Below are 12,575 nucleotides of genomic sequence, written 5' to 3'. Positions count from 1 at the left end.
CTTGGCAGGTCTTCCCGGCGTGCACAGACCTCTGTGTATTGGGACAGACTCGCCATTCTTGTCCTCTCGGTAATCCCAAACAGCTGTGGCTACGCGGGCGTCTCTAGTGATATTTTATTTGTTTGCGATGGCGAAGCTGTTACTCACTTTGTTACCTTCCAGCAGTCTGCTGGAGAGATAAGTAAATGTCATCTTGAAATCAATAAACTGAGGACATAATCAAATAAAATTTGCATAGCCACTTTGAAGCTTGTTTGACCGATCATCATGCAGTGAACTAAGTCTAGTCTACGCATGAGTCTCTTCTCAAATAATAAATAGTCTTCCAGAAGAGAGTCAAGTGCAGCCGACGGGATGCAGAGATTTCGTCTTCCCCGTCCAATAATATGAAGCGTTAATAAACCCCATTCCTGGTCTGTTACAGATAGACGTCACATATGTTACCAGTTCCACCAGGCCACATGGTAATCTCATACATTAATAACGAGATCTAAATATCAATGTATTGTGTGGGACGGAAAAGCTCTTTTGACACAATAAATGGATCATCTGGAAGTGTTGTGAATCTCTTTATTAATCTACAAGATTTTGTGACTGTCCTGGTAACATTTATTTATCTTCTATAAGAGAAGACATCACTTATTTATGATCATGGTGATGAGTGGGTGGTGTGAGATTTGGAGTGGTGGCTACAAGAAATGGGGGAAGGGGTCATGTTTGGTGGATGGTGGAAGGTAGAAGAAGGGTTGGGAGTAAGTTGAGGAGGGATGAGTGGGTAACGGTGGGTTGTGTCCTCTGGAATCAACGTTACAATGTAACCTTTTGGTTTAGCCATATAAACAATTCTAAGGGCAGTTTTATTGTCCATATTCCATTATGTATCATGAAAAGCACAAAGCCCTTTTCTTCTCTAATATATTTTTAGAAGAAGCAGCTTTACCTTTTGTCAAGTGGTATTTCCTTACACTTTGGCTCTGGAACTACGTAACAATCATTAGAATTCCAAAATAAAAAGTGCTCATCCGTTCTGACTCACCTAATTCTATACACGACAAGTATCTCTTTATTACCTAAATCTATATTTGGATGTTCTTGTTGTTTTTATGGTACTATTTCTCCAATAACAATTGTTATTAAAAGAGATTTAATTTTAATGTAGTAGCTTTCGCATGAAGTTTTTTTTTTATATAAGCCAATTAAATTGAGTAAATATTTACTGTTTATATAGCTGGAATATTTTGTAGCCGTACCAAAAATACCCCACACAGTCAGCATTCAGTGGGGGTAATAATACCCGGGTTGGATACCCGGAACGCTCCTTCTTTTGGGGGAGTGGCCTTGTGTAGGGGCAGGGCTAGCTGCACATGAAGGTGTGGCTAGCCACGGAAGGTCTTAGTGGGAGGGAACTGGGCAGAGAACAGGGAAAGTGTGCATGGAGTACTTGGAATGTCGAAGAAAGGAGTAACTGACTCGGAGACCCGGGGAAGCAGGGCTTCACTCAGAGACTCCAGGTCAAGGCTAGGGTGTTCTCAGGTAGGCTGACACATAAAGGTGAGTATGGTTATGTCATGGAATAGGTAAACAGAAGGTCCTAGTTTTGTAGTTTTACTATAATAAATCACTAAAGCTATTAGCAACAGAGGTTGTTAGTACCACTTAACACCCCTTATGCACCAAAAAAAACTTCAAGGGCCCCCTAGCATCAGGAACCCCCTGGACACAAGTTTTATGTTACCCCCTGGCATTTTGTGTCATGGAGCATTATTAATGTTAAGCTTGTATCAGACGCTCTCCTGGGTGAATGTCTAGTCGGTCAGCGGCTGCAGGAAGCATCGGCTACGATTCTACCTAGATCAGAGAAGCTTTAGGTGTTTGCATAATTCATTGTCAAGACCACAAGAGTCATCCCAGGTCCTTAGCTTCAACAGAACCAGAATGAATGCTTTGAGCAATGTCGCTGGTTTCTATTTTACTTGTTTACTGTCCACGTTCTAAATAGGGGTGGCATTGCTACCAGTATCCTATCCTACTAGTGTGTGTGTGAACTATATACAGTAGCGCATATATCCATACCTCCCAAGAGAACCGTCAATACGAGGGGCAGTCCCTCTTTGGAACCCCAGTCCCTGATGCCCATCTTTCTTTCCTCCCCTGATGCCCCCCTTTCCTCCAGTCCATATTTCCTCCCTTGATGCCCCTCTCTCTTCCCCTGATGTCCTTCTTTCCTCCATTTTCGGTCGCTTACACCATCGAATGATACAGTCTTCTTCAGAAATACTGGGTAACACTGTATCACTTCACCGGTACATTCTGCCATTGACGCTCCATTTTTAAAATAGACCAGCAGCTATCTCAAACACTCGCGCATTCTTTTACTGCGTTAACTTATGCGCCCCCTGCTTGCTCCATCAATTCAGTGTTGTTTCTGAAACGAAATGCTCATGCATAAAAAATACAAGAATAGAATGTTTCTCCACGTCGCAAGCAGTCAGATTTTAGCTGCTATCACTCTCAGCTTGGCGTATAACTTTTCCCAGATTAGGGGCAGGTTTACTAAACCGGTTTAAAAATGCAACTTCTTATGAATAGGCGGGGAGAATAACACTAGAAGTATCATATTTGTTCTTGTGTAATAATTGGGCATCCTACTGCTGTAGTGGGTCCTGTGCCCTTACATATTTGCCCTCTCCCCCTGCTGTAGCGCATCACCCCCCACTGCACTTTGGTGCAAAGTGATGCAGTTGCCATAGCAACTCTGGTTATGTTCCTGTCGATTGCATCACACTCTTATTTCCCAAGAATTGTTCTTTAATTCCATAAAAAATGTTTTATCTACATGGTACTGTATAGGTAGCAGGGACTAAAGTTTAACTGTCTGTGAGCCAGAAAGTAGTAAAGAGTAGACCGTAATTTATGGAAAAATAAACTATAAAGACGATAAATGGAATTTTCCAAAGTACTTCAGGTCTCATTGTATCCCTAGAAATGTCAAATAAAGGCAAACTATTAAAGGGCATCTCTGCTTCCCTTTGCTCGTATGTTATAGCATTCATCTGCTAGTTCTCCTGATCAGCAGGTTTCCTTTGGCTGTATAAATGCGTATTGCTCCTATCAATCAGCGTCTCCTCGCTCGGTGCCACTCGCTTCGGGCACTGGAAGAAAGAAGTGAGATTCTCAGCATCATTAACCCCTCGCTGCCAAAGAGACGCACAGAGCTGCAGTACTGGTAGAATCAAGGCAGCAAAGTCTGCGGTCAGCAGGAGCCATCTGCACAGAGGCTGTGTTCATTATAAGAAGATTAATGGGGGTCTGCGATCCTTCAAATAGAGTATTAAACCTAACAAGAAGTGACAGGTTGTGCACCCTCGTTGCACATAAGAGAGCTTCTACAGCACACAGGCTTTTAATTTTATTTGAGATCCAATCAGTGTGGAATTGCGTGCTTTAGATGACAAAACGGCATAATTAAAACATCACCTTCTTGGTGGTGGGTCTCGTGGGACCACCTTACCATTCTGTCCCATTTTAGATCGCTGAAATCCCATTAAAATAAATGTATAGTTAATGGGTTGGTTTTTTTTTCTCGGGAAATAAACTTTTTATTATTTCAAGATAACCTAGAAGGTATTGTAGACCACCAAGGGTCATGACAACACCTTATTGTATTAATACAACTAATGGTTAGAAGGCAGAAGACTTGTAATGGGACTACAAATCAAGGAACCCATAGCCAGCCACCGCCTGACTTATCGTGCTAGGAGTTGTGATTAGCCATGTTCTGTATGTTGGGGTATGACCCAGCTGCTTACATGGAAATCTCGGTGGTGCAGAAGATGGACAGCATTGTATTCCACTTGAGAATAGCCGGAAACAAGGATTTTGCTGGATCTTCTGGTAGCCTTGGACAGGCGAGAGTAGACTTGCTCACCTCTGTTGCTTCCACCTCCCTCACCTCCCCAGCTGACAGACCTTTCGGCTGTTGGATATGCTAAAGGAATATTTTAACCTTTTCAGACATCTCTAAAATGTCATTTTTCCACCGGCTGCTCTGGCCACGCACTGACCTTTACAAGGAGAGGGACAGGGCTGCCTTTTTTTGTGTGGAACGTAGATAAACCAGACAATTGAGATTTCAATACAGTGTGTCCATCTTCTTAACTGGGCAATAATTATGTTAGCACAATCGGCTCTCCTGAAGATATGTGTCTTAGTTTTAGCACTAAGTATAGAGATGGCAGGAGTTCCACTTGATTTGGTGAAGTCAGGGTAGAGAGGATGAGGGTTTCTGAGTTCCAGAACTCAACTCAGATACCAAGTGGAGCAGATATGGGCAGCTGCCAACAAATTTCGCACCTGTTTCATAGTAGCTTATTATTACCATTGTCTTCATAATATTCTGAAGGAACTTATATAAACCATTCCTGTCTGTACACACAATATTCTCATAAACTGCCCCATCCTTTAAACACTTTGTATCATTAGAGCAGCGAGGAGACCTTCCCAAATGCAGCCACAGTCCAAAGGGTTAATATGATGCAGAAATATTGCTGAACAATAGATTGTCAGATCGGAAAGCAATACCAGCGGATTCAACGGGACACACTATAATTATGTTTTTAACAAATTGGGTCAGGATCCGTTGAATCAATCTATGATCCTAAAATACTATTGAAGAGCAGTTTTAGGAGGTAAGTGGCAGTTCTGCGTCAGTCCTGGACTAGATAACGCAGATTAGCTACTTGTGCATCCCTATGGGTCCTGAGGTGCCTAATGCAAAGCCTTTAAGAAGACTAGTAGAAGATGTATTCTGAGTCCTTTCAGGTTCCTTCTGTGTACCTTTGAGTGCAAGTGTCCTTTAGTGGGTTCTAGAGTATATTGGACAGTAATGTAAGTATCAGAGTTTAATGGGGCAGTCGCGGTTCCAGATATCTTGGGATACAATGTTTTTGGGTTGTTTGAGCTGAAAGTTTCCAGCCCGCCACGGCTCGCTAAACTCAGGCTTGTGGTCATTTGGTTAATTGTCAGTCTTTTGTACCTAATTCCAAAACTCCTTACATGACGTAGAACTCCCCAGCGTTGGGTATGTTTAGACCTTGTATTCTAACCCTCTGTTGGTGGGGCAAGTTTTCTTTTTGTTCTACTTGGACCTGCTTTTATATCCTGCAGTTGAATCTTAAACCAAGCTATGCACTAGCACCAAAAGCTGGATCTGATGATGTAGATTTTTTTGCTGATTGTTGCCCTCATTATAAAGTTTTAGAGCAGCCGAGGCCACGCTGAGTCGAGCTGCATAGGATCCATGCTGTTTATTAAATGTCCCCCTTTACTTCTCTCCAGCCTTCAGCTAGTGAGTCTGTATAACAGGCATCCATCAGTGCGTGTGTCAGCTCTGCGCTCAGGGGAACCAGCGCTCATCAGTCATCCTGACAAGACAGGTAGCCACTGTAGACTCACTTAATGAGGCTACTGCTGGCTGAACTGCTAGCCCTGGCGGCTACACAGTACACCGAGCCAGAACTCCCAATGTCAGTCCTGTGCCAGACAATATAGAGGCAGCCAGAAAGCAGCATGTATTCGTGAGTGCAAGCTCCTATTTAACACACTCTCCAACCTGTATATGCAATAATAATGCTTTTTGTTCTGTCGCCACAGTGCGAAAGGACGGACCTGACATGGTTAATATCCGCCCTTATCCCAGTAATAATGTCTGTACGTATAGTGAAGCTTAATGTGTGCAGAGATGAACTCTTGCAAATTAGTATCTGATTAGTGCATTGGATATTCTGTTTAGGTCTGTGTTTTTGTATAGCTGCCAAGTGTCTTGGGTTTCTCTGTTTGTAAATGTGACTTGAGACTGGGCAAGGAAAGAAAGAGAGTGAGATTTGGGTCGGATCCAAAAGGCAAATATATATATATATATATATTCATTCTTTATATACCATATATAGGGCGCTCTAGAGTGCTAGAGCAGCTTAGAGTGTAAGAGTGTTTTGCTTTATTAAAAATAAAAGAACTGCACGATGTGACCGCCCAGCAGTAAAATGTCCCTGGATTCTTCTCCCCACCAAAAACAACTAATAACAGCGACAGCAAAACTCGCAATACTTTCAACAGCCAACAAAGGGCACTTTTGTTAAAGGGGGTGTGGCTATGGGCGGGGCCTTAAGGAAACTTTATATTTAACTACTTTTTATGTGAGTGAGAAAGAAGAGAATGTATTATATTTACATTGTTCTATTTGTTAACCCATCCCCTGCTGTTTTTAAACCCACTTTTAGGGCTGTAGAACCCTACGATATGCAAACTTTCGGATCTTCTAGAAAAGAGGGGCATCAGGGGAGGAAAAACGGATACCCTCGAGTGGGGTATTTGGGAGGTATGTGACAGCCTTTTGGAATCCTACCTACCTTTATAGCTTAAGAACTTTGAGAAATCTGCAAAAGAGTAAAATGTTGCACTCCTCGGCCTTGTGGTCATTAAAGGACTAAAGACACTCCGAGGGCCCCGCACAAGCTATCCCGGGCCCCGTGTCCGCCCCATGTCGGCTCCGTGTCTGCTCACATTCTATGGGGCTCTGCATGTGATCAGACCGGAATGTATACTGCGTGTGGGTTTCTCCTTAAGCTTTTTCTTGGTGGCCTCGATAAACCTGCCATGAGTTCGGCACCCCCACCCGGGGGGCTTTTCCACCAATTAGCTCCTGCTCTCCGTCATCTTTCCCACAGACGGCCCCGTTGTATTTTTTTTTTCCAAGCCTGGGGGGGCCTGTCAGAAATCCTCAGGGAGGCACCGCCAGGGACAGGGTGGGGGATACCATAGGAAAAATAGCCGTTTCTATGGTAACAGTTGGTGTGAAACAAGTAAAAAGGAACCAACAGGACCAAGGATCACGCAGACCCTGGAATACAGATGGCTACTTAACCCCTTCATTTCTCTGTATTATAACATTTGATCGCTTGTTTTTTGTTTTGAAGTTGTTTAATCATAATTATTATGGAGCGACTGAAAATTAGCATTCTAAGAAGAAACCATTATATGTGCTACAGATGTTTCCGTCTGGGTGTTTAAAGATAAAATGTAACTGTTTGTACCAAAGTAAATTTAATCTCATTGGGGACTGAAAGTTGGAAGCAGAACTAAGCTGAAACGCACCAAAATCTAAGCTAACGAGAGGCTCCGGTCCGTTTAGTCTGCGAGGAGGACCGTGTTGGCCATTCTCAAGTGGAAAATATCTTGAGGGTTCTTCTTGGTCGGTGTTAGGCAGCAACTGGCAGTAAATGCCCCTAGGCATTAGCGCCAAAGTCTTCCACGACGTGATACTCATTTCCCACCCCATGTGTCGGATGACATACTTGTTAGTTGTCAGTGCACTTGAGCTACTTCTCCTGATTGGCTGCCTCCAGGGGGATGACCAAGTGGCCCTGGCACTCTAAGGCCAGCAGCCGCCAAATGACGTACGTGCGGCCGCCGCCAGGTGCCACACTTTTGTACTCGTCCAGCTTGCGGACCCTCGCATACAGCTGGTGGCCACACATTGCAGGACCTGTGCCTGGTGGCCACTCCGAGCCTGGCTGCTGCATACCTATTTTAAAAATATTCTTTATTACCTATTAAGCAATGGAAAAATGTCTACCTTGACTACTCAAAAACTCAATGATTGACAGGACAGGTAGGCTGCAATCCATTAATAATATCTTAAAAACGGCTGAACCATTCTAACAAATAACACGTTCTCCGCGCTGCGTTGCTATGGCTTTTTACTCTATTCGGTCTATTTTTTTTTTCATTTTCGTACAGTGAGCGAGCAGAAAGCCTGCTGCCTGTGATAAGCGTTGGGAAATATCTATACCCAGGACAGATGCCGCGTGGGCAGTGGCGGGTTAGATTTGCGCTCCTTCACACTTCTTCGGGGAGCAGTAACACATTCGCTGCCATAGGCTTCTGTTATCCGCAGTGTGTGGATTTATCCGCAGTTCTCCTGCCAGCTGTTGTAGCGCTTGGGTCTCTTGGTATCAAACACAATAAAATACGTTTATTGCTGCCAGGAGTGATTTTCCCAAAATAAAAGGTACCTAGTGATCTTTTTTCCGGGGGGCTGTCACTTGGTGGCCTCGCTGGCTCATTGAGGTCCCCAGCATATTAAGGTGTGATGGGTCCTGAGGACCACGCGTGAAACTCTAGCTGGGCTGCAAGGAAAGAGCCTGATGCACTTCAAAGCTTGGCTGTTCCTAAGAGGAACCGGGTTATTGATCTGGTGTGACCCTGCCAAAAACCAACCTGGAGTGGTCATGTATGAGAGTAAACCAAAGTCATGGCAAGTTCTGGCCCAAAGTTGTCATTAACATGCCTTCGCACCTTCTCAAACCCAGAGGACTCATCAGTGCCCTCAGCAGCCTCTTATAAGCTTCTTAGATACAACACATTTTAACTTGTACTGCCTGTGCTCCAAGGACACATTTAATGTGTTCAGGGAGTGCATCAACACCCCTCTAGCTTCAGAAAGTGCTTCTTGAATAAGGACATAGCCACCACTGGTTCTTTACATACCAAAGAAAAAAAAGACTAGGAATGAATTTGCAAATATATTTCTCACTCTTTGGAACAAAGGTTTATCTTCCCAAAATGCAACGTGTTACTCTTTCATTTCTCATTTATATTATTTTTATCTTCCTTCTTGTCTTCTCCATTGTAATCATTTCCTCCCAAACTCCTCACTTTCGTCTCAATGTAAAAGTGAAACTTCTTTTGTTGTTGTGCCTCCGATGAGATTGTTCAGGGTGAAGGAATGAATCCCTCCGCTATCCTCAGCCCTGTCTGTAAATGTTGACAGATTACATTTCTCACTAACTCTGACAATCTCCGCTCCTCGGCGGTAGTGGGGCATCAGGTTCTGGAATGACAGAGGAGGCTGTGGAGTGCCCTGCGTTGCTCTTTCAGCCCATACATCATTGTGTCAAATTATGCGCAGCGTGCACCGTGAGCCATTTATTCTCCCCAAATTAGTGGTGATAGAAGAGCCTCCATGTCCAGTGTCCTCGGCAAGGTGTGGCTGTGGGCTTTATCAGCGCCCTAGACTTTATCCATCATCAATTTAGCAACACCCTGTGATCCATGTCATTAGAATCATTTGTGTTTCGCCATCTAGTTCTGTCTCTTATCAATAGATCATCTCCTACATTCCAAACTAGAACACGAAAATGTATCACCCATTTCTCGTGAAGAGGATAAAAGTGATCTTTTAGCAAGAACCACTGTCGTTCTTCTGTTAATCTGCAGCTGCTGTACATATTATTATTTATTGTGTTATATAGCGCCATCATATTCCGCAGCGCTGTACATAGAATTTCCTTGTCGTGATAGAAACCTTTAAATACATAAAGGGATTTAACAAAGCACAAGAGCGAAGTTTCTTTCAAAAGGAGAAGACATGTAACAACAAGAGGTTGTAATCATAGATGTAATGTAAGGAAGCTTTACTTTACTGAAAGGGTGATAGATAAGTGGAACAGCCTTCCACCAGAAGTGGTAGAGGGTAATACAGTGAGGGAATTTAAACATACATGGGATAGGGATATAGATCCTGAATCTAAGACGAGACCAACGACCGAGGTCTAAGTCTTTGATGAAAAATAGGCAGACTAGACGGGGGCCAAATGGGGCCGATCTGCCGGCAAATTGTATGTTTCTTAAATAATGAATGCAAGCGACTGTTGGCTTTTAAAAGTGAAAAATAATAATGAAAATAGTTTACGGAGTGTGATTAACTAAGCACTTATCACATCGCATAATTGTTTTGTTATAATTATTTAATAGCTGCCATATTTCTTGTAAAAATGCATTTAGACGTAATACAACGTTGTTTTTTTTCTTAAAAGGAAATGCGCAATGTAATTCATCCATTTATTTTTATTGCATATATTAGCCTTTCATTATTTATAAGCTGTTAAGTAATTACGGGTCAGACACATTGCACTTTTATTGAGGGGTCAAGTTTATTTAAACAACATAAGACGTTCTAGACTAATGGAATAATCTGACGGCACTTTCCATTTAGACCAAGTATTTATTGAGCCCTCTAGCTTGTTAAGCAAATAAACCTTAGCAGATATGTCATTTTATTCTTTTCTATGGCATAGGTTTCTATGGCAACAGCCTATCAAATGCCTGCATTTGCGTCATGTGATAATTAACTGTTCCCTGAAAAAAATATGAATGAGACGCGAATGAATAATCATTGAATGACATGAATAATCATTTCTCGAGAAGCTTTATAGGTTTACATGTATTGGAAATTATGTTTCTAATGGTCCATTGAGTTCTAAAAAAGGTTAAGTTCAGTAAATGTATTTGTCCGCTAATTTTTAAAGATCATTTATATGCCGGCTAAGGTGCTGGACTCCAGTGTAAGAGCAAAAGAAATCCAAATGAACTAATTAAGATGCTGCGTCGGATTCATCTGTTTCGGAAAACTGCACCCCTGGCGCACTGATGAATAGCGCTATGCACGGGGGTACATTAACAAAATGATTCATTTTGTCACATGAGAGAGATGAGATTTCTCACTGTGTTAATTCTATGGGGCTTTTCTTCAAATGGAAATTTATGACACTCGGATGAGTAACATAGCAGGAAGTCTTATTATTTTATATTAACCCAAGATGAGATAAATCTTAAGTGTTCTTGAGGAATCCGACGAGACGTTAAATGGCAGAGAGAGAGTATGTCAAAGACCAAGAAGAAATACAGACCAATTGGAAGCACACCTTTCACCTGAAAATTATATTAATCGGCAGGGCATTAAAAATCTGGGTTAACGTTTTTGAAAGGGTTAATTTTTTAGGCTTATTTTATACACGTATCTTTTGTAATTAAAAATGCACCCCCACCTCTGCTTCACCTCTGCTTGCATCTCTGCAAATTGTCTGGTTACTACTAGTGGCAGGAGGGCCTGAGGGCAGAGGGGCAATTAAAGAAGGGTCGGAGGTCTTCACAAAAGTCTCGGTCCGAACGTCCTTTTGGGAGGAATTTTGGTCCGGCATGGAGAGACGGGCGTGCGCGCAGCTTGGTCACGTTATGTTATTTTACATGGCCCCTGCAGAAAAAGAAGGCTGCAGACGGGTGAGGTAAGGGAGGGTGAGGAAGGGAGAGAGTGTATGCATAAGTGTGTGTGTGTGAGAGCTTGCATGTACATGTGTGTGTGTGAGCATGAAAGTGTATGTGTAAGTATTTGTGGGAGCATAAATGTGTAAGTGTGTGTGAGGGAGTTTGTGTTATCATGAGTGTGTGCTAGTGCAAGTATGTGTGTGTATGTATGTGTGAGAGTGTGTGTAAATATGTGTGCCATATGTAAGTTACCGGAAGGGGAGCGAATACTCAGGACCGATTACGCAACTTGGCTTTACCTGCCTCTGGCCTAGAAGGTGCCAGCCCTCCCCTGGTTACTAATCGATATTTGTTTCAATATTTACAGATTTTTTCCATTTGTTTTTATTTATTTTTTTATTTTATTTAATTTTTGATTTTTTTGTGTATGTTTGTGGTGATTTCCCTTTAGCAAACCATAGGAGAAAGCACAACTGGAAACAAAACCTTCTATTATTAAGAAATGTCACAAAACACGTAATGAGTCTTTGGGTAAAGCCAAGGGTGGAGGTTGTTTACACATTGTTGTAAATACATAAGAATTATAGAATTAAGAATTGTGTGAGTTCTTAAAGGGACGCTGTCTCTGAAGCGTCAAGCTGTGCTTTGATGGATTGTGCGGTATAGAATACGCAGTGCTGACCTGTATATTAAGTATGGGTTTTTTTCTAAATCATATTATACTTTCTATTTGCTAGAACATAATATGCCCCCTCTGTGAAGACGTACAGATGTCTTCAAATAAACCCTCTCTGTCTATTGTGTACAGAGCCCTTTTAAACCTATGTTCTGTACAAACAAGTATAAAGAAATACTGAATGTTACTTATAGTGTTGTTTTTCAGATATGTTTGTAATTTGTAGTTTGTAACTTTTTTTATCTTCTTCAGATACAGAAAAGGATCACCCAAATCCATCAGCTGGAGTCATCTGGAGGGTGACGGGAGGACTATTCAGCATGACACGAGGGGCCGTAGGAGCCACACTAGGAGGAGTTGCATGGGTGAGCAGCAGAAGCTTTGAGCTGACGAAGACCGCAGTGACCAGCGTGCCAGCAGCGGGAGTTGGACTAGTCAAAGGGGGGATGTCCGTAGTAACAGGTGGAGTCGGGGCTGTAGGCTCCGCGGTCGCCAGTAAAGTCTCCTTCACCCCAAAGAAAAAGGACAAATTTGACTAAGTGAGAAGACTCGCCACTTCACCCTTCCTAAATCTGCTTTTGTCCCGGCTAAAACCAGCAAGAAGATGCCCTTCTTCATCCTGCCAAGGCCCCGTGCTTTCAGTGCATTAAGCATCTGATTCATAGGTCTCGGAAGAGCCCAAAGCCCCAGTATTTTATCCTGTAAGGGCAAAGCTGTGTGCAATAGATTCAGAGCAGAGAGGTAGATGTCACGACGGGTATAATGAGCGCATAATATGACGTCTGATATCTCAGCG

The 12,575-nt window shown here is 42.6% G+C and overlaps 1 protein-coding gene across 1 annotated transcript in view; it reads left to right on the top strand.

The window, feature by feature from the left end:
• Positions 1–12,318, top strand: part of LOC149274431 (astacin-like metalloendopeptidase) — a 55,372-nt gene extending 43,054 nt beyond the window's left edge. The window contains exons 14-15 of the mRNA XM_089505530.1: positions 5,338–5,435; positions 12,032–12,318. Of these exons, the coding sequence (XP_089361656.1) occupies positions 5,338–5,435; positions 12,032–12,318 (385 nt within the window). The remainder of the gene's footprint in view (positions 1–5,337; positions 5,436–12,031) is intronic.
• The last annotated feature ends 257 nt before the right edge of the window (positions 12,319–12,575 follow it).

Source organism: Sceloporus occidentalis, unplaced genomic scaffold (assembly GCF_023333645.1).
Source record: "Sceloporus occidentalis isolate IW3139 unplaced genomic scaffold, rSceOcc1.0.p SCAF_331, whole genome shotgun sequence".
In the NCBI taxonomy this organism is placed as follows: Eukaryota; Metazoa; Chordata; class Lepidosauria; order Squamata; family Phrynosomatidae; genus Sceloporus; species Sceloporus occidentalis.
This window is presented reverse-complemented; position numbering and strand designations above follow the sequence as displayed.